This window comes from Diabrotica virgifera, chromosome 1, assembly GCF_917563875.1.
Source record: "Diabrotica virgifera virgifera chromosome 1, PGI_DIABVI_V3a".
In the NCBI taxonomy this organism is placed as follows: Eukaryota; Metazoa; Arthropoda; class Insecta; order Coleoptera; family Chrysomelidae; genus Diabrotica; species Diabrotica virgifera.
Genome location: NC_065443.1, coordinates 187,606,580 through 187,630,044, shown reverse-complemented (window position 1 = coordinate 187,630,044; position 23,465 = coordinate 187,606,580). Strand labels below are relative to the sequence as shown.

General features: G+C 33.2%; 1 protein-coding gene across 10 annotated transcripts in view; it reads left to right on the top strand.

The window, feature by feature from the left end:
* LOC114330194 (adenylate cyclase type 5) overlaps window positions 1–23,465 on the top strand; it is a 1,795,244-nt gene that overhangs the window by 901,188 nt on the left and 870,591 nt on the right. For all 10 annotated transcript variants that reach the window (XM_050641848.1, XM_050641851.1, XM_050641852.1 and 7 more), the window contains one exon: window positions 10,789–10,894. In XM_050641848.1, the coding sequence (XP_050497805.1) occupies window positions 10,793–10,894 (102 nt within the window). In that variant the 5' untranslated portion in view covers window positions 10,789–10,792. The remainder of the gene's footprint in view (window positions 1–10,788; window positions 10,895–23,465) is intronic.

The following is a 23,465-nucleotide window of genomic DNA, read 5'->3' as shown; positions in this document are numbered from 1 at the left end:
CATACTACATATAATATATAGTAATATAACTCCTTACCTTAATCTACATAACATCCTCAAAATGATTTATCGAAGAAGGCAACATGTATAATTTTATATACAAAATTGTTAAGGCTGGGAAACCTCCATATTTAAAAGAAACATTTTCAGATTTGTCTAGAATACATACTACACGGAACACTGGAACATTTTTTCTTCCGCGTCACAGAACTGCGGCTTTCCAAAAATCATTTCCTTATCTAGCTGTCAAAATGTGGAAAGGGCTACCAACAAGAATAAAGGACTTGTCTCTGGTTAACTTTAGAAAGTACATAAGAAACATGTTATTACAAGAACAACTTAACTAAATTAAATTATTAACTATTTTTTTACCATCTATCCGGCTGTCTAGAATCTGCACACTGTCCAGCTTCTCGTCCTTGGCACTCTTTCGTTGGGTCTAGTAAGCTATATAAATATTATCTTATTTGATTTGTTAATGCCCTTCTCCTTCAACACAACTGGACGCAACTAACCTGTAGTGACTAAGCATATTGTCTAAGAGCTAGTGAACCCTCCGACTAACGGTCGTCCTGTAAGGCTAGAAATTTTTCTATTGATAATTCATAGCACACCAAGGCTCAAAACTATGACCTGGCAGGCATTAGCGGTGCACGTTTATCTACCAAGTGAATCGAAAAGTGCAAATTTAGGGGGTAAAATAAACTTTCTCCTGTAAGGTTTAAATTTAAGTATGTGTTTGAATAAGTCATTTAGAAGAAATGTGTACAGTGACAGGCGATTGTGAGGAGCATAAGACCTTGCCAGGCGAGGGAAAAGATTAGGGGTTTTTCCTAAAATTATTCTTTTTGCATCGAGCAAATTTTTTTAGATTTTATGAATAATTCCAAACAGTAAAGGTCTTTAGGGATTTTTCTCTTAAGTTAATAGTTTTTGTTATATAAGCGATTGAAAATTTTGAAAATTGCGAAATCGGCCATTTTTAACCCTAAATCGGACATTTATCTAAAAAATTAAATGTTACCAAGGTACGTAGATATTCTTTAAACATTGATTAATGAAATCCCGAAGAGTTTTTTGCAATAAAATATCGTAAAGCGGGCGCGACACTATAGTGTAAGTGAGGACGTTTGAGTTTGCATAAATTCATTATCTCGAGAATGAGCGAATTTCAAGAGAAATCCTCAGACAGGTCGATTTTTATTTTTGAATTAGGACTTTTTGGCATATATATAATACTAGTGACGTCATCCATCTGGGCGTGATGACGTAATCGATGATTTTTTTAAATAAGAGTAGGGGTCGTGTGATAGCTCATTTGAAAGGATATTTAATTCTTTATTCAGTAACATCAACATTAACATAATTGTTTATACAGGGGGTACAAAAGAGTTTTTCTTCTATTTGTCAAATTTAATCAAAGTTAATTTAATAAAAAAAAATTTTTTGTACACCCTGTATAAATATTTATGTTAATGGTTATATTACTGAATAGAGAATTAAATAACCTTTCAAATGAGCTATCACACAACCCCTACTCTCATTAAAAAAAATCATCGATTACGTCATCACGCTCAGGTAAATGACGTCGCTAGTATTATATATATGCCAAGAAGTCCTAATTTAAAAATAAAAATCGACCTGCCTGAGGATTTCTCTTGAAATTTGCCCATTCTCGAGATAATGAATTTATGCCAACTCAAACGTCCTCACTTATACTACAGTGTCGCGCCCGCTTGATTAGCAATTAAAAAACAAAGGCGTTTCCGATATTGTATTGCAAAAAACTCTTTGGGATTTCATCAATTAATGTTTAAAGAATATCTACCTATCTTGGCAACTTTGAAATTTTTAGATAAATGTCCGATTTAGGGTTAAAAATGGCCGATTTCGCAATTTTCAAAAATTTCAATCGCTTATATAACAAAATCTATTAACTTAAGAGAAAAATCACTAAAGACCTTGTCTGTTTGGAATGATTCAAAAAACCTAAAAAAATTGTTCGATGCAAAAAGAATAATTTTAGGAACAAAAAGAATAATTTTAGGAAAAACCCCTAATCTTTCCCCTCGCCTGGCAAGGTTTTATGCTCTTCAGAATCGCCTGTCATTATACACATTTCTTCTAAATGACTTACTCAAACACATACTTAAAGGAGAAAGTTTATTTTACCCCCTAAATTTGCACTTTTCGATTCACCTGGTAGATACACGTGCACCGCTGATGCCTGCCAGGTCATGGTTTTTAGCCTTGGTGTGCTATGAATTATCACTAGAAAAATTTCTAGCCTTACAGGACGACCGGTAGTCGGAGGGTTCACTAGCTCTTAGACTAATATAGTTACAGTTCTGTCTCGTTTATATCATCTGTATACAGTATTTTAGAAGTTAATTACGCAATAAACAGGAATTGACAAAATTTGCAGTTACGTCATTCTTATTCCGGAGCGGCGATGTTATGCCACATTTTTCATGTCAAGCGAAGCGGTTCTTTAAAATTTGGAGCAAAAACCGTGTTAAATGTACCTACTATAGTTGCTAAGGGCAACCGAGACAATAAATCACAATCTTAAAGAAAAATAAATCTCCAATCCACTTTAAAATTCATTTTTAATAATTAAATGTAATATTCTTTTAAAATAATTGTTATTTTACGATAATATAACTACTTTTTTTGTCAATGACTGTAAAATAAATTCTTAATTGTTATAAATAAAGTCACTACTATTTAAAAAAACAAAAACAATTATCTCGTCTTTAGTTGGTTGTTTATTTTATCTTTAATCTTCATTTTGTCTTCAGCAACACTAATCTCCAAGTTAAAAACTCGTAGGATGTGCCGCTGCAGTTTTAAATGTTTATAACGAAATTTGCCCCTTTATTTTCATTACCAGAAATAAGAGGTTGAAATAGCTATTTGTATAACAAGGGAGGAAAGTGTAACTTTTCCTCCCGAGAATGAAGTTTACTGCCCGACGCGTAGCGGAGGGCAGTAATCATTCAAGGGAGGAAAAGGCACTTTACTCCCATGTTATACATATGGTTTTTCCACCTTCCTCAAATAACAAGTCATTTTGTCATTTTTACTTAATTTATTTATGTAACTAACCAACAAAATTTATTAGAACTAAAACAACAAGTAGGTACAATATAACTGTCAGCTGTCAAATATAAGTCAAATTATTAATGTAAACATTGTTAAATAAAAATAACAATTTACTGTTTTTTACCATTCTGCAAAATACAGGATGTTTTATAAATAAACGTTAAAATGTATAGATACTCCGTAATAGAAAATAGATATTATACAGGGCGTCAATAAGTTATATTTCATGAATGAAATATTATGACGTCACTTTTACTTTTCCTCCCTAGGGAGGAAAAATATTTTCCTCCCTAGGGAGGAAAAGTACAACTTTGCTCCCTACAATCAGGTCCGGAAAAGTATACTTTCGGTAGAGGTAGGTGGAAAAATGTTTTTCCACCTACCTCTACCGAAAGTATACTTTTCCGGACCTGATTGTAGGGAGCAAAGTTGTACTTTTCCTCCCTAGGGAGGAAAATATTTTTCCTCCCTAGGGAGGAAAAGTAAAAATGACGTCATGGTATTTCATTCATGAAATATAACTTATTGACGCCCTGTATAATATCTATTTTCTATTACGAAGTATCTATACATTTTAACGTTTATTTATAAAACATCCTGTATTTTGCAGAATGGTAAAAAACAGTAAATTGTTATTTTGATTTAACAATGTTTACATTAATAATTTGACTTATATTTGACAGTTGACAGTTATATTGTACCTACTTGTTGTTTTAGTTCTAATAAATTTTGTTGGTTAGTTACATAAATAAATTAAGTAAAAATGAAAAAATTACTTGTTATTTGAGGAAGGTGGAAAACCCATATGTATAACATGGGAGTAAAGTGCCTTTTCCTCCCTTGAATGATTACTGCCCTCCGCTACGCGTCGGGCAGTAAACTTCATTCTCGGGAGGAAAAGTTACACTTTCCTCCCTTGTTATACAAATAGCTATTACGCATTTATTTACATCAGGATATGATAATATAAGTCTTTAGAAGAAGAGTGGATCTAGGATTAACTCTCTACGATTTTTTTTTTCAAAAAGCTATAACCTTGGACATTTGACCTCTCGGGATAAACCATTTGTAATATCTAAGCAACAAGTTCACGAATCGAGCTTTATAAAACAAGTTCACCAATCGGACTTAACAATTTTTTTATGTTTGGAATTGAAAGATCTTCATTTTAACCCATTAGCGCCCAGCGTTACCATATGCTAACGTAAAACACATGATTTTTAAAAATTCTGCAGTGTGCCCATGGAATTAGTCAGCCACATATTTTGAGAACTATCGTTTCTAGGAATACTTCAGGCACCCATAAAACCTAACGGATTCGTATTTTAGCCTTTTCTCAACCGTCGAGAGATAATCATATGACAGTGTGGTTTAAATTTATAGAAAAAGATGGACGTCCGTTTTGCGTAAGCAATTTTTGATAGTCTTCTAGTAACTATATTTGCATATTTAATAAAAACTAAGTTTATTAAACCCCAACTTATTATAAATTGTTGTATTTTATCAACAATTAAATGTAGCGAATTCGGTAGGAATAGTCACAGTACGCCGTTACCATATGGTTGCGGTGGGCGCTTACGGAGTCATAATCTTATTTTTTTTTAGTCGTGGATTTTTGTTAGCAGAAGCGATAGTGTTACTGGTGCGATGGAAAGATAACTCTGTTGTTGCAATAGCATCTACGAGTTATGGTGGTTCAGCATTGGGCACGGTAAAAAGATTTTCTCATGAAGAAAAAGGCCACATTCAAGGACGTCGGCCTCACTATATTGCTGAATACAACAAAATATGGTGGGTACCGACTGGATGGATCAAGGTGTTTCAACATACCGAGTAGCAATTTGCAGTAAAAAATGGTACTGGCAAATTGTAACATGGTTGTTGGATGTTGCAGTCCATAATTCAGGGCAGTTATATAAAAAAATATATATATATCCTTGCTATCGTTTAGGAGAGAATTGGCCCAAGTTCTTCTCGCAAGATATGGAAGTCGTCTCTTATATACAGGAAGACCTAGTCTACATAGACAGAACTTGCCAGATCTTCGTTTTGATTGCTTCGACCATTTGTTACATTAAGCAGTAGAAGGCGATGTGCTGGAGACAGATGTACAACATCTGGATGAACAATGTGTAAAAAATGCAACGTTGGTTTGTGTGTTAATTGTTTTATAGGATACCACACCAGACGATGAAAATATTCTCAAATAAATATTTAAAAAAAATTAAAAAATTTGGTTTCAACGATCCTAAAAATTCCTTAAGCGCCCAGCGTTACCATATGGTAACACCATATATACATATTTTTTTAAAAGACAGGAAACCGAAAAACTTGTTTTTTTTGATTAAATTATTAACATTTTCATCAAATTAACCCTAAAAGTAAAGATTTTTAAATAAAAAAAAAACTTGGGCGTTAATGGGTTAATCCGGCACTGGTCGCTAGGTAGGTTAATAGGTGAGTGGGATTTTATCTCACATATCCAACTTTTGTCTATTTATACAAAATAAAATTTTTAACCGATTTTAAGCTTTTGTTATTAACTAATAATGAGGACATAATAATATAACATGCTATACATAATAATAATATAAGATACAAAAAAAACATCATAGTTAAAAAAATATTAATCAAATTCCGTATCTATATAGGGTGAGGTAGATAAATTGCCTATTTGAAATATCTCGAGAACTAAAGACAACTGAATTATGAAAATTGGAATAAGGGGGTTTTGAAGACTGATCTATTTAATGAAAATATTTTCATCTATTTGGTACTTCCGGTTATACCGGAAGTTGCTTATAACCTCGTTTTTTTTAATGGGACACCCTGCATATTTTTACATTTTTGGATTCTCCTCGATTTCTTCTTTCTTAAAATATAAGGTTTTGTAAAATTATACTGGGTCGGTTAAAAGATAATTACGTTTTCTTATTAATTTCGTAGCAATATTCACACCCTGTAGGATTGTAGTAGTTTGACATGATAAACTCTATTTATGTTTAAATGATTTTTAATATAGTCTACTATTGTTAACAATTATTAGTGTAGCGAAATTTTTAATTTTAGTATACAGGGTGGGTCGAAACTCGGAATGAGAATTTGCTGAGTTTTCTTAAATGGAACAACCTATATTTTAGTATTGTAATGAAATGATATTTCATGGTACTTTTTACTTCTTAAGCATTCCCTGTACCTAACTGCTTTAGTTTGTGCTTAATTGTTAATCGCACCAACAATCTTAACTTCGATGGTATTTTGATACCTCAACCACTATTGGCAATTTTAAGTATCAGTATAGATTAATATGTATTTATTTCCAAAAAATTATTTGTAACTGAATATTTTCACGGCCAACCTAATACAATTTCACCTATTTTGTGTTGCAATTAATGTTTGGTTTGAATCACCAATAACTCTCAAATATTAAAGAAGTTAGGTATAGGGAATGCTTAAGAAATTAAAAAGTACCATAAAATAACATTTCAATACAATACTAAAATACAGGGTGTTACATTTAAGAAAACTCAGAAATTACTCATTCCGTGTTTCGAACAACCCTGTATATTAAAATAAAAAATTTGACTATACCAATAACTCTTGACAATAGTAGACTATATTAAAAATCATTTGAACATCAATACAGTTTATTATGCCAAACTACTACAATCCTACAGGGTGTGAATATTGCTACGAAATTAATAAGAAAACGTAATTATCTTTTAACCTACCCTGTATAATATTACAAAATCTTATATTTTAAGAAAGAAGAAATCGAGGAGAATCCAAAAATGTAAAAATATACAGGGTGTCCCATTTAAAAAAACGAAGTTATAATCAACTTCCGGTATAACTGGAAGTAGCAAAGAGAAGAAAATATTTTCATTAAATAGTTCATACCTCAAAACCCTTGTATTCAAATTTTCATGATTCTCTTAGCTTTAGTTCTCGAGATATTTCTAATAGGCCCTTTATCTGCCTCACCCGTATAATTGACGTCACCGCACTTTGCACAATTATAACAAGAATATCTCTGGAAATTGGGACAAGAACTACATTTTTTTACTTTTTTATTTTTGCGGCGAGGGCGAAATGAACAAAAAACTATTCTTGCAATAGAATTCCGAAGGCTTAAAGAAGTTTTGAATTGTCGAACGATTTATAAGGTGAGGTTTCATCAACGTAAAAGCCAATTCCTTTAAAAAGGCACGAGGCACGATAATTATCTTTATATGCATTGTGTCTGTTGATGCCGCCAATATTTGATATTGAAAAATATATGGTAAGTGGCCATCTACAACTTACCCGTTTAACAGAATATAGGGGTTTTCATTTCATCGACCACGTCCACGGCGCCTTTTGTTACATTATCAAAGGATATTATTTCAGGTTTTAAGTGCCAAAATAAAATTAATTTTTATACATAGTTGGTGGCGCCGGTGGTCGCCCAATGAGAGAATATCTCACATGAAGCGCACTGACTCAGCAATCTGGTAATACTATCAACTGAGTCACTATCTGAGCTGACGAGTCCATTAGATTGTCGAGGGAGGATGGTTAGGAGACTAGAAGAAACTACAGCGCGTATAATTTCCCAGAAAAAAAGTTGTGCACAATTTTCTTAAACCGTGGGAGAAAAATAGCGACCACTGCCGGGTTAAAGCCTTAAAGAATTAAAAAAATTATTTTTACAATAAATAGTCTAATTGCAAAAAACGGCCATTTTGGACCTTTCGCAATAACAATTTAACAAAATTAAACTTAGCATAGCTCAAAAAAATTTAGGTTTTTAAATTTACTACAACTTTCTATTTAAAAGTTTTTCTCTAAAATGAATATCCTAAGCTGAAAAGTTAAAAATCTTTAAAATTTTCAAATTTGACAAATGAAAAACGTCATAAATAAAAATGCGCACACAATTTTTGGTTACATTTTAGTAGAAGTTATTCCTGGCATCGTCCTTTACATATATTTTTTACATATACATGATAGGTTTCAAAAATTCCTGAATTATAACACGTATTTTCACCCACAGCCTGGGGTATACTTGTTATGTTAATAATATGTATTTGTAACACATTTTACAGATAATTCGTTTTCACCAAAGACATAAATTCTACAAAAAAAATTAATTAAAAAAAATACCTACGCATTACTGCAATCTTCTTCGAGACACTTACGAGTGGAAAGTTATGTTGCAAAATGTTTCATCAAGTCATCACGAAAAAGAATAAAATGTTAGATTTTTTCTAACGGCGCCACTGCTCCCGGGTTAAATATGTGTATTATACAGGGTGAGTCATGAGGAACTGTACATACTCCTACCTCGCATAGAGGCCCCTATGGGGAATAACAAATGACCATTAAAAAGTGTCTGCTCCCATTGTTTAATAATATACAGGGCGAGTTTCGCATTTTGACAGAAATTTGTATTCGTCATAATTTTTGAAAGGTCAGATCGATGTGTCTCTTATTTTGGTCAATCGTTACACTATTGCCACCTAATCAACTGATTTATTCAAACTAGAAAAAAATCAGGTCCGGCTTTAAAAAAATTAGTTTGTTTGGGTCTTAGAAAAAATTTCACCCTTTATAAGCTTTTTGAAAACTCTAATATGAATTTTACAAATTAGACAAATAGGCAATTAAAATAACATATTTATTTTTTTCCGCACACGATTGCTTAATTTTTTATAAAAAAATCAAATTTGATTATGAATTAAAAGTTTGGTAAAGTGAATCATAGATTTAACAAAATTAACTTTTATTACCAAAATTAATTTTTTTTTAACAAATATTTAATTTATGTTACCACCAATCAACTGATTTATTCAAACAAGAAAAAATCAGGCCCGGATTTAAAAAAAACTTCGTTTTGGTCTTAGAAAAAATTTCACCCTGTATACGCTTTTTGAAAACTCTAATATGATTTTTACAAATTAGACAAATAGGCAATTAAAATGGCATATTTATTTTTTACCCACACGATTACTTAATTTTTTATAAAAAAAAAATCAAATTTGACTATGAATAATTAAAAGTTTGGTAAAGTGAACCATAGATTTAAAAAAAAATACTTTTATTACAAAAATGAATTTTTTTTGAACAAATATTTAATTTGTGTTATCACCCAATCAACTGATTTATTCAAACTAGAAAAAAATCAGGCCCGGATTTAAAAAATTAGTTTGTTTGGGTCCTAGAAAAAATTTCACCTTGTATACGTTTTTTGAAAACTCTAATACGAATTTTACAAATAAGACAAATAGGCAATTAAAATGGCATATTTATTTTTTCCCCACACGATTACTTATTTTTTTATTAAAAAATTAAATTTGACTATGCATAAAAAGTTTGGCAAAATGCATAAAAAGTTTGGCAAAGTTTTTGCATAGATTTAAAAAAATTAACTTTTTTTACAAAAATTAATTTACAAAAACAACGTTTTTCTTAAAATTAAGTTTTACCATTTTTTTTTTCTATAACACGTCTAGATCTAAAACTTCCCATAACACTTCTTTTGGACTCTATAGTTTAACATAGACGTGATCAAATTGATAAATTTTAAATTTTTCCCCCTAATTTTTGCGATTTACAAGTTTGCAACTTTTACAAGAAGAAGACTGAAAGTCTACAACAATTTTTATAGTCTTCACAATGGTAAGAGGTATGTGCTGTAAAAATTTCAGAAAAAAAATATTAAAATGGAACAGAGTTGTAGCGAGTTCATTTTTTTTTTCATTTTGATTTTTTAATCAACCGTGATTTTTTAATAAAAAATTAAGTAATTGTGTGGGGAAAAAAATAAATATGCCATTTTAATTGCCTATTTGTCTAATTTGTAAAAATTATATTAGAGTTTTCAAAAAGCATATACAGGGTGAAATATTTTCTAAGACCAAAACGAGCTAATTTTTTAAATCCGGACCTGATTTTTCTCTAGTTTGAATAAATCGGTTGATTAGATGGTAACATAAATTACTTATTTGTGCAAAAAAAATTAATTTTTGTAATAAAAGTTATTTTTTTAAATCTATGGTTCACTTTACCAAACTTTTAATTCATAGTGAAATTTGATTGTTTTATAAAAAATTAAGTAATCGTGTGCGGAAAAAAATAAATATGCCAATTTAATTGCCTATTTGTCTAATTTGTAAAATTCATATTAGAGTTTTCAAAAAGCGTATACAGGGTGAAATTATTCCTAAGACCCAAACAAACTAATTTTTTTAAAGCCGGACCTGATTTTTTTCTAGTTTGCATAGATTAGTTGATTAGGTGGTAATAGTGTAACGATTGGCCAAAATAAGAGACACATCGATCTGACAGTTCAAAAATTATGTCGAATACAAATTTCTGTCAAAATGCGAAACTCGCCCTGTATGTTATTAAACAATGGGAGCAGATACTTTTTAATGGTCATTTGTTATTCCCCATAGGAGCCTCTATACGAGGTAGGAGTATGTACAGTTCCTCATGACTCACCCTGTATTTTAAGAGTTGAGCAGATATTATCATCTGAGAAAAATAATTTAAAATAAATTAATGTATAGAATTATAAAAAAAACTAGATCATCCATATTAAACAAAGGCCAAACGTAAATATTTTTGTTTGTTATATTATATGCCATTACGTTTGTTATATGCCAATATAATCTTCTTTAAAGTATGTGTTTTTTTTAGAGGGATGCAGTCAACGCCGATGCTAAGGTCCTTTAGTTCGGATTCCGCACACAAAAGGGACTGGAAGCAACGGCTGAGTTTGCGGGACAATCGACGAAAGGATACTGTAAGTAGTTCTTTTAAATTTCGAACCTAATCTTCTAAAAGGTCCTTTGAATATTCAATAAACCCCATTATTCTTAAAGACGAAATCGTGCATGAAGTCTCTAAAGGCGGATAAACGTGGAGGTTAGTAGTTCAGCACGAAAGAGAATAATATATTATAAAATTGTGAGGTAGTAAAAGAAGTAGAAAATGGTTGCAGTCTATAAAAAAGCTATGGAATAAAATAAAAATAAATATTTATGTGATTATAAAATGGTTTTATGTTTTTGTTTTTTTTTTGGTTAGAGAAGAATGTAGCATTTCATATCTTGGAACTGAAATCAGAGGCGTGCGGTCCATGGAAGCGGGGGAAGCGCCGCTTCCCTATTTATACGTCGATATAAGAAAATATATTATTAATTAATATTTAATAATAAAAAATTTTCCCTAATCCAAGTAATCTACATATTACCTAGGCAATAGGCATTAAAAAGTATTAAAAATTAATCGCGTACGAACGAACTCAATATGCACACAATTCAACTATTTGGTCCACTCCTGACAGAAGCGCATCTCAAAATCGCCGCTTGTCGTACAGTTGTCCCGTTTAAAAAGTGGTCAGGGTTCAATGACCGCACCCACTAGTCGCGCGAATTTTGGTACCATGGAAGCGCTTATCCTATCGCCTTCGCGAAAGTGAGATGCTCCGACTGTTACTGCTGCTAAGGGGTGCTTAGGTATTACGTACATTCGCTTAAAGAATATTTCGATTAAATTTTTTGCAGAGATTTTTCCTTTTACTGATCTTTTATTTGAAATTATACAGAAATCAAATGGTATTGCATTTTGTATAAGACAAATTGATGACCTTATTAATACGATAATTAAAAAAACGAGAGCAGTTTAAAAATATTTGGGATAAAACTGAACATGGGTTTGAACATGAAAGAAAAATAATGAAGATTGAAAATTTCGGAGACAGAGAGACAGAGAACACATAGGAAACAAAGAGACCTTTTGATAATATTCTACAACAAATGAATTCTAGCTTTCAAAATTTTAACGATTTAAAATTTGTAGAATTATATATATAATCTTAATATTTCTAATTATAATTCATCAAAATTTCCCACATAGGAATTTATTTCATTACGATTAAATAATGAAAATTTTTTGATATCCCAGCTTTGCATTCTCAGTTAAGTGTCATCTATGAAACAACTGACATTAATGATAAAGAAATACCCAGAAATCTGGGATTTCTTTATAACTACTGGTTTAAACAAGTCACTGTGTGAAGTGATCAAGTTGTGTGAATTAGTACTACCAACTATCCCAGCCACAAGTGTATCAGTTGAACGAAGTTTTGCAGTACTAAGATGCATTAAGAGTTTCAAATTAAGAGTTTAAAAGAAATTCAACAAGCGAAGACAGACATTGAAATTTAGCCCTATTATTCATTGAAAAAGACTGCATTCAACAATTATCAGAAGTTGATAGAAGAATAGACCTCGAGTATAAATAAGTGCCATTTTAGTGAAAGTTGTGTGTTGTGGAAAATTCCTCGGAGTATAATTTTTTTTTTAAATAGGATTCTTCTTTAGAAAACCAAGCCCGGCGCGAGGACTCAAGGCCCGAGCTAGCAATACAGATCAATGATAGGTCACTAGTCACTAGAAATAGCGGGAATAGAGTGCCTCACGCAATCACGCGTCACAGATTTAGTGTGCGAGTCCTTGCACGCAGGACGTCTCACATAATTAAGTACTTTGCTGATAGAGAGCCCCTGCGCATCAGAGTTATCATCAGGTGGGAAGTGGCTCGACCCTCGACCCTTAAGAAAATATTTTTATATCCTTATTGAATCGCTTCCCCTTTCAAAAAAGTCACCGCACGCCACTGGCTGAAATAATAGTATATTGTACAACAAGTAAGAAAAAAGACACATTTCTCACGAGCGCAGAAGTTTGTTGGCACGAGTCGAGACACGAGGCGAGTGCCGCAAATTAAGCGAAGGAGAAATATGTCAGTTTTTCATGTGTTGTACACTGTACTTTTTCTATGGTTGCGGTTTTGTCAAGAGTTTAAACTTAAAAATTAAATAATTTAGGTGCTTTTAGGTATATTTTCATCACTATATATGGAGCAGAGAATTGCTCTAACATCTGCGAACATCTCTTTAAATTATTCATTGCGACTACTGTCACCCAACTGTGTACCATCTTCCACACCAAGTAGTTCCTTATTTGTATAGTCTTCACCACTTAACATCATATTACGACCAAAGTTGATGAAATATGGAGTAAGCTTAGTTCCTTCATGTTTTGCCGTACGAATAGCACAACCAATCTCACTAATATGTGCATCCCATATCCGGTGATTATCCGACACATGCATGGCAATCATGGTCTTAATAACACGGTTTTGTCGTTCAGTGGGATTCGCCCTAGGGTTGTAGTTAGCAGTAAACTTAATCTTACATTTATACCTTTCAACCAATTTAGAAAACTCCTTACCGCGTAACTGTGAGCCATTATCACAAATAATCGTTTTAGGGACACCAAACATAAGGCACACTTCCTGCTCTAATTTCTTGACCAATTTACTAGCTTTGGAAGACCTTAGCGGAAATAATTTACTAAGATAATCTGTCACTACCAACAAATAATTATTTCCACTAGTCGACCTTGGGAAGGGACCCTGAAAATCTACAGAGATAAGTTCCCATGGCCTGTGAGCTTCCGAATGTGACACCATCTTATCACAAGCAGGCTTCTGAGCATAGGCGTAACCAGGGGGGGGGTTTTGGGGGTTGTAACCCCCCCCATTGGGATGTACTTTGAGCTCTATACGCTTAACACCATAGCCCTCAGAGACCTTCCAGTAGTTGTAACCCCCCCCTTTCAGGTAGTTGTAACCCCCCCCTTAGGATCATCCTGGTTACGCCTATGCTTCTGAGATACTTTATGTTGGATACACACTCTACAATGACCAACATACTTAACAATATCTGCTCATCTTAGGCCAATAATATTTTTCACTAACTCTAGCACAAGTCTTATAATATATACCAAAATGTCCCGAGTGACAGGTTCATGACAATTGGACAAAACTTCCATCCGACATTTCTTTGGTACTACTAATCTCCATGAATCCAACGCAGGTTTTAATTCAGAGTAGGCAGAAAGTATGTGTTTCTATAATAAACCAGATGTTACTCTCCATCTACTTAGTTGACGAGGATCTCGTTCTACTCTACCCATCATCGTCATGTACCAACTATCATCTTCCGCTGGTGCCTTCCATTTATTCAAATTCTCTACGGGTTTTATAACATTGTCCTGTAAACCTACAACATCGGTTACCGGAACAGATCTGCCTAATGCGTCCGGAACCACCAAATCTTTACCCTTGTGATGCAATAACTTGAAATCGTATTGCTGTAGCCGTACTGACCAGCGGGTCAAACGACCTGTCAAACTTTGTAAGTTCTGAAGCCACAATAAACTGTAGTAGTCCGTAATCACTGTAAAAGAAACGCCTTCCAAATAAGGTCTTAATTTTTCAATTGCCCACAGTACCGCAAAACACTCTCTTTCAGTCGTGGAATAATTTCGCTCCTGTCTATTAAGTGAACGACTCAAATAAGCAATCACTCGTTCGCCATCAGGATGAGGTTGAGTGAGGCAAGTGCCTATTCCAAAACCAGAGGCATCTGTCTGTACAACAAAGGGCTTCTCATAATCCGGACAACTCAAAATGGGGGCTCGGACTAAACATTCCTTAATCTTTTTAAACGATCGATCACAAGTATCTGTCCATTGAAATTTATAATTCTTTCTAAGAGCAGTTATCGGAGCCAAAACAGAAGAAAAATCCGGAATAAAACGTCTATACCAAGATAACGTGCCGATAACCCTACGTACTTCTGATACATTACAACGAACAGGAAGATCAAGCATGGCTTTAACTTTGTCAGGATCAACATGTAGACCATTTCTATCGACAACATACCCCAGATATTTCAAGTCAGGTCTACAAAACTGACACTTCTCAACACCAATAGTGATGCCTGCTTCCCTAAGACGTTTAAACACTTCATCCAATATTGTTAGATGATCCTCAAATGTTTGAGTTACTATCACAATGTCGTCTAGATACACGAACACATAGGGTTCCAAATCATGACCTAATATTGTCTATCAATATTTGCCACGTAGCCGGGGCATTGAGTAGTCCAAACGGCATGCGAAGAAACTGAAACAATCCTCTATTTGGGACAGTGAAAGCAGTGTACTGTTTCGAGTCATCAGCCACTTTCACTTGCCAGTAAGCCGACTTTACATCCATACTAGAAATATACTTAGCATCACGCAATTTATCAAGGATATCAGATATAAGTGGCAATGGATAACTCTCTCTGACAGTCACAGCATTCAGCTTCCTATAATCGACACAAAATCGAAATCCACGATCATTCTTTTTAATCAATAATATTGGGGAAGACCAATGACTTTTTGACGGCTCCACAACTCCAAGTCGCAACATTTCATCTAACTCGTTGTCTATATGTTTTTGGACTACTGGGTTTACTCTATAGTAACGCTGCTTGATAGGAGCACCAGTTGTTACAATTACATGCTCAGTGATTTTTGCACAACCAAGTTCCTTACCTAATAAACCTATATTTTTATCAAGAACAGCTTGAAGACGGGACTTCTCCAACGGACTCCAAACACTTTGACTACTCACTTGACTCACAGCATTAACGATAATCGGTTCATTAGTGAATGACCAAACACTCTGCCTAAGATCGGGAACTATACCCATACCACACCAAAAATCTACACCAAGTGTTATTAAATGAGGTACATCAGGAATAACAAGGGCTTCTATTAAACTAAACCTATCTTTCAACTTGATTGTTTGCTCTACTACCTCAACAGATTCACAGCGGGTCCCATTAGCTACTACACAAGTTATTCAACGACTACTATCTACAGAAAGACCTAAATCTCTAATAACAGACAATCCTTTACTACCTATAATAGTCCTCGATGAACCTGAATCCAATAATCCTAAAAGAGACTTACCTAAAACTTCTACACTAACATAAGGACGTTCATCACCTACAGCATGCTCTAACACAAAATCTAACAAAATCTTAAAATTATCAATCGGGTGGTCATTTTCGACACGCTGAGCTCGATTACCTAAGCACGTCGCGGCTCGTTTCCTTTTTTACTACAATTAGGGCAAGTTCTAACATTTACACCAGTTTTCTTACATCTATAGCAAAATTTCTCAACTTTAATAGTACATCCTCTGGCAAAATGTCCTGGTAAATTACACCTATAGCAAACTAATTGATTCGGCTGGGTTACAGATAAAACACCATCACAACTAGCAGAGACTGGACATGAATCCACCTTAGAACTAACCTCTACGTCTACGTATGCCAAATCAGGTTCCAAACTTCTACATTTCGTCGAAGGAGGAACAAAATTTTCTACTGCTGCTTTCCTTACCTCTAATTTCCTACCTAAAGAACGTAATTGAGAGATAGAAGTAACATCTACCAATGCCAGTTGGGTTTAATAAAATGGCAAAATATTCCTAAGCAAAATTTGATGTTTAGCTTCTTCAGAGGAACAAGTTAGTCGACCAAAATAACCTAACATAATAGCAATATAAACACCAATTGACTCATCTGGACCCCGAGTTCTCTTGCAGATTTCTTGTAAGAGCTTTTCATTAAAATAAGGTAAGGACGAATATATTCTTCTTTTAACAAAGAGACGAACTCGTCCCACGTACCTACTTACTTCATTGCGATATGCTAAATAAAATTTATAAGCTTTATCTGTAAACAAATCAATACCAGATTCTAAAAGAACTTGTTTAGATACATGACGCGATATCCTAAGCTCTTCCACACGTTCTAAAAATACATTTAACGATAAACCTTTTTATTACCCGAAAACTTACAATTCCACATATTTGGTAAAATAGGATGAAAATTACCAGATACGGATGTTGGTTCTTGTATTTTTCCACGAGTGGGTGTCACAGAAATACTTGTCGGTGCACTCATATTTTCATCAAAACATGACTGCTGTATCATACTAAGCTGAGGAGGAACAGTAGTGGGATCCACAAAATCTTCTGTTTTATTTTCAAGATATTCCAAAAGCTAAAACGCTCTGCTACGCAAAATCGGTCGCTCTTCATTATCCTCTGGAATATGATCGATTCTATGTACTATATGAATCAGTTTCGTTTTGAACTTCTTATAAGGCCCACTAGAACTTGAATCCTTAAAATCTTTTATAACAGATTCTAATGCAGCTAACCCATCTTGAACTGCTTTAGTATCCTCTTCTGTTGAAAAAGGGTATGTCGGGAATGACGAACTATCACCAACACTATAAAAACGCAATGCAGATGACAAACTTTTCCTCATTTCATCTATGGTTTCAGTCGCTATGCCTCTAATTCTTAATTTGTACGTAGGTTCATCTTGACTCAATATATTTATCTCCATTTTAAAGTCGGACATTTTTTTGATTTTATAACTACTACTTAGGGAAGCATCTAGGGAGATATAACAAATGAATGACCTAATTACATCGGGCAAATATTCAAACAATAAAACTTCTTACACCATAAATTCGAAATTATTCTTTTTTTTTCTAGTTTTTCCTCTTCTAATCCTGGTTTTCTTCTTCTATCAGGCCCTCACGTTGGGCGCCAAAATGCAACGCCTCGCCGCTTGTGCGCGGACGCTACTTTGCTACACCGGCTGCCGAATGACAACAAAGGCGTAGCCCGCTATGCTCAAGTGGGGATGAGGGGGGGGGGGGTTCGTTGAGACTTCTCTTTCAACCTTAATATACATGTTAACTAGGCGCCAGCAGATTTTCCCCACGGCCCACGCCAAAAGTAGACTGCAACTTCAAACCTACCAAATTTTTGCAGTACAAATCATGTGGTGTATGGAACAAATGAAATTAAGCGGTACCTCGCGTATAAATTATCTATTAATAATAAATAAATAAAAAAAGACAATAAATTAAGTCTGTAAATAAATATGAAGTAATAAATAATAGAATAAACTGAACCAATATAACAATATTGAACAGCCACAACGATAACCTACCAAGTAACTAGTTGCGACGAAGCAAATAGGGCCCTCAAAATTAACCGAAAGTTATAAGCGTCGCGTGAGCTCAGGCGGAACCGCTGTAAAACACAAACCAGTATAACAAACCGAAAACGCACCAGGTACTACCTCAAATAAACTAAAATTAATAATAGACCTGGGCGCATCTGTAAAAATATTAGTACATTTGGACGTTGAGAGGTGACTCAAATTTTTTTGCAGAAATTGCTTGAAAATAAATCAAATAATAATATTTGAGTTATCCTCCTTCTCAAAAAGGTCCGGAACATTGTCTAAATAATCAAAATGTCAAAAAATTAAGGAAAAATTCGATTTTTTTCTTGGTTTTTTGATTATAACTTTAAAAGTATTTATTTTCGAGAAAAGTTGTGCTAACATAAAAGTTGCGTGATTAAATTTCCTATAATATAGAATTGGTTAAAAATTTAAATAATGGTCACCCTTGTTGCAAAATAGCAATAATTGCGAAAAACCCATACAAAAACAAGTATTCGCATTTTACGTTTTTCAACCATTTATGCTACACTTAGAACCTTCATATTTCACCCAGAAAAACTGTATGATACAGTGAAACAACACTGATAATTTCAATAAGATCGGTTTAATAGATTTTGAAAAATAAATTTTGCAATCCAGCTTTCGCAAAAAAAATTCATTTTTTCAAAATGTTACAGGACTGAAAATAAAGCAGATAGCAAGTTGACATTTTTTTTGCATATAGAAGTATACTGTACCTTTCATTTGCAATTTTTCAAAATTAAAATCGATTAACACCACGGCGTCAGCAATTTTTTTAAATAAACATTAATTATTGGTGCTACGCGCAGGACAGCGGATAGTTTGCTCTGATTGGGCATTCCAATGACCTTTGATAATGATTGATACATTTTCATTTTTATTACATTTCGATATAACTAAATAAATTTGTTAATTGCAAAATAAAAACACATACTCTATCCTTTGAAATAACACTACTTTTATTAGCAAAAACTTTCTTTGTTCATATATTTTAACTTAGAGAATAAAAGTTTATTATTTTTAAACATAAGCAATTGTTTAAACAATATTTCACAAACCATAATAAAATTAGTTTAATTTTTGTGGAATTAAAATATTAAAATACAACAAAATATAGAGTAAGAAAATAATATATTAGATAAATATTGGAAGAAATTTTGGTGGAAATCAACTTGTGTGAATCGAACACCGCTGTCCTGCGCATAGCACCAAAAATTAATGTTTATTTAAAAAATTTCCTGACGCCGTTGTAATTAATCGATGTTAATTTTTCAAATTGCAAATGAAAGGTACAGTACACTTCTATAAGCAAAAAAAAATTCAACCTGCTACCTGCTTTATTTTCAGTCCTGTAACATTTTAAAAAAATGAATTTTTTTTGCGAAAGCTGGATTGCAAAATTTATTTTGCGTAATCTATTGCACCGATCTTAATGAAATTTACAGTATTGTTTTACCGTATCATAAAGTTTTTCTGGGTGAAATATGAAGGTCCTAAGTGTAGCATAAATGGTTTAAAAACGTAAAATACAAATACTTGTTTTTGTATGGTTTTTTCGCAATTAACTAGGGTGACCATTTTTTAAATTTTCAACCAATTCTATGTTGTAGGAAATTTAATTACGCAACTTTTATGTAAGTACAACTTTTCTCGGAAATGAATACTTTTAAAGTTATAATCAAAAAACCAACAAAAAAATCGAATTTTTCCTTCATTTTTTGACATTTTGATTATTTAAACAATGTTCCGGACCTTTTTGAGAGGGAGGATAACTCAAATATTATTATTTGATCTATTTTCAAGCAATTTCTGCAAAAAAATTTGAGTCACCTCTCAACGTCCATCTCAAAACAGATGCGCCCTGGACTATAAAGGCTAATGAACATAATCGCATAAAAAAAATAAATTAATAAAAGTCCTTATCTTAATTGTGTAGTGAGGTATCCAACCATGTATCCAATTCCAATGAGAAGAATAACCAGTAACGAATTAACTACGTGATCAAACAATTGCAAACACAACGAAACTAAAAATTTGGAAGAAGAAATTGGAAGTAATTGGAAGCAAACGGAAACAAACGGAAATCCTAAAAGAGAAAGATAGTATTAGAATATCTACTGGTATTTACACTATCATATTCTATAAAACTAAATTTAATATTACTAAGTTAACCTGAACTATCAAAATGACGTTTATTACTACAAGAATTAATATTAAGAAAAATAAAAACTAAAAACTGACTGAAATGACGTCAGAGAAATAATTTTATTTTAGTAGCAATATCAAATAAGAAAAAAAAAAGAATGTGTGTGTACTTTGTACGCACGTAAGAAGATATTCATTCTTCTATTCTATAGGTAATTTCAACGAAGTAAATATACTTAACAGGTTATTTGTATTTTATTTAAAAATTAAACTAACTTTCTTATCTACCACTTTCAAAAATTTTTTATTAAAACAACCAAAAATAAAAAAAGTATGAATCGCCCAGGATTCGAACCCGCGTCATTCCAATCACGGAACTAACGCCTTTCCAACTACACCAGCGAGGTCCTTCTAATTGACATGTACGTTTCGGATATAATTACACAACACATAAAATGTTATGCCTACATAACATGTTATTATTTTACTACAGAGAAACACAAATCCAAAAACACAAGAATTATAATAAATAATACATTTACTAAAAACACTAATATATTCTTTTAATGACTTATTTGCACGGATACAGATACATAAATACCTGTCTTGAAAGATTAGCAAGGAACTACATACTGTCTGTGTGCGCAGACGCGCAGATTTATGTACAATTTTACCCTCAATCGAATCGCGCCTAAAGAAGGATATCTTCAAAAACGAAAACTTTAAATTAATGTAGATTTCTTCAAAATGACGCCAGAGCAACGATTCAAATTCTATATCAATCAATAAATAAAAAAACAATAGAAGATCTTATACTAACCTTTGGCCAGATGGGTTTTCAACAATGAACTGTCAACACTGATGGAATGGCCCCGTCCCATTCCAACAGTGAAGCGAGATAGGCGCCAACATACAAGAGAGAGGTTCTAGCACTTCTAGAGAGACATGAGAGAGACAGAGAATTTTCAGGTAAAATTTGCTACAACTACAACGTACCTGACTAGCACTGTCCGATTATCTTCCCTCCTTTACCTGATTATCTTCTATCTCATCCTGGCGCCATTAACTTCGTTTTATGGCGATTCCATCAGTGTTGACAGTTCGTTGGTTTTCAAGGGGGTACATATACCAAAAAACTCTTCTACTTTCCACAGAGTATTTCCACCAATAACTAGGTACTATCTACCCCTATATATTTTGTGGTTTAAGGCCTAATAACTGCAATAGAAAAATAACAACCCTCAGAGAAACTAATAAATAAAAAGCTCGGAAATCAACAATGCACTTAGTGCAGTGCTTAATAAATCGAATTAGACATACCTGATGTTCTTTTCCTTCAGAATGGCTTCAAGGAATCGTCACGGCATCTATCTAAAATTGTGACTTGGAAATAGGTCCCGTATAATACGGTGTGAATTTGACAACTACAAACAATGTACCTACAGCAACACTACGATATGCCAAAGTTCAATTTAGCATAAGTTCAGGCCGATTTCCCCAACGAGGGTGTCTATAAAAGCCCAATTGCCTGAAAATTTATGTTCCACACCAGCACAACAATTTTAGAATTTACGACTGTCAAGGTGATGTACCGTAACGTATCCATGACAACCAAATTCAAAGTCTGCTATCTATTCGCTTATTTATTTAAGAAAATAGGAGAAATGTGGGAAACGATATGAAAGAGTGGAATAATCTTATTAAAAAAAATAATATATAGATGATTGAATTTTTAAAACGTAACACTACATCTGCAAAATATAAATTTAATAAGCCCTGGGGTACTGTAGGCTTGGAAGTTTTGATTTGCATTCAAAAATGTTCATTCTTTTTCTAGCACCAATCTTTTGGATCACAATGTTTATCGAGCAATGACTGAATCTGGTGATACACTCGGAGTCTGAGAAAATGGGTTGCATCTTGTGTTGGAGGAAGTGAAGAGAAATTAATAATGAATTTTTTGTCACTGTCTTAGCGAATGATTTGTATCTCAGGGTTTCCAGAGAATTATTTTTATTTCCGCCATACAGAGACGAAAAAACGTTTGCCAACAACATTGGGTAAAGATGGCTAGACTTTCTAATTGACAAATAATTCTCCCCAGAGGTTTCTTACAAATAAAACAACCACTTATGATGCACGCTTAAGAACAGTCAAAATGCTTATTACAAAAATATAAATTTTACCCACAAGACTCTCAATAGTATTATCGATAAAACTCAAAATAGTTTTCACAATGCTTAAATCGACTATACGTGGAAAAATATGTAGCACAAAAAATGTAAGAATAAGTAGAAGTAGAGGGGAACCGACTGCTGTGCCCCCTAGGATAAATTGTAATAATAACAATAATAGCAGGCAGATGTTCAGTCCGGCCCGGAAGAAGAATGACGTAACTGCAAATTTTGTCAATTCCTGTTAATTGGCCATGAGCCGATGGGTAGAGGGGATTTGACAGCTTTCGCCAGCGCTGTTAGTGGCAGTTTTGTGCATTTATCTGATAAATTTAAATGGCGCGCCATGGGTAGAGGAGAGGGGATTTGACGGTTTTCTCCAGCGCTGTTAGTGCAGCGTTGCCACATTTAGTAGATTTCTACTTTTTTGGTAGATTTTTGATATTTTTTAAAAAATTCTAGTAGGCAATATTTTTTAGTAGATTTTTGGTATATTTCAACATTTCCTTATGACAAAAATAAAATTTGCTTTTTAATAGTATTTACCCCATTTCTAAATTAATTTTTAGACATTTTGTTACAATTTCCCAATGTCATTACCGAAAATAAGATTCAGGGGTGGGATTCTGTGTACAATCGCTAACACCGCCGACCGCTTTCTATCAATGTCAATATATTTGAATTTTTAGTTTTAATTCAAATATTTTCTGGTTTTACTAAGTGTCACTTCAGCATCAACTAACAAAACTAGAAAATAATTCAATTAAAGCTAAAAATTCAAATATTTTCACGACAATTGACATCGATAGAAAGCGAAGTGTAGATATCTACAGTGCACGGAATCTAGCTCCAGGACGTAGATGATGAATATTAAACAGAAACGAAACTGGATTCTGGTGTAACAAACTTGTAGATTTCAAGTAGCAGTGCAATCAGTACCTATTTCAGGTGTTATTGAAGAGTTCTGGCATTCGGTGAGCCTGTTAGAAGCTAACGATGGAAAACTAAAATATCTAAATATTAAAATTATAATATATGTAACTTTGCAAAACAACAAATGTTGTGTTTGCGTG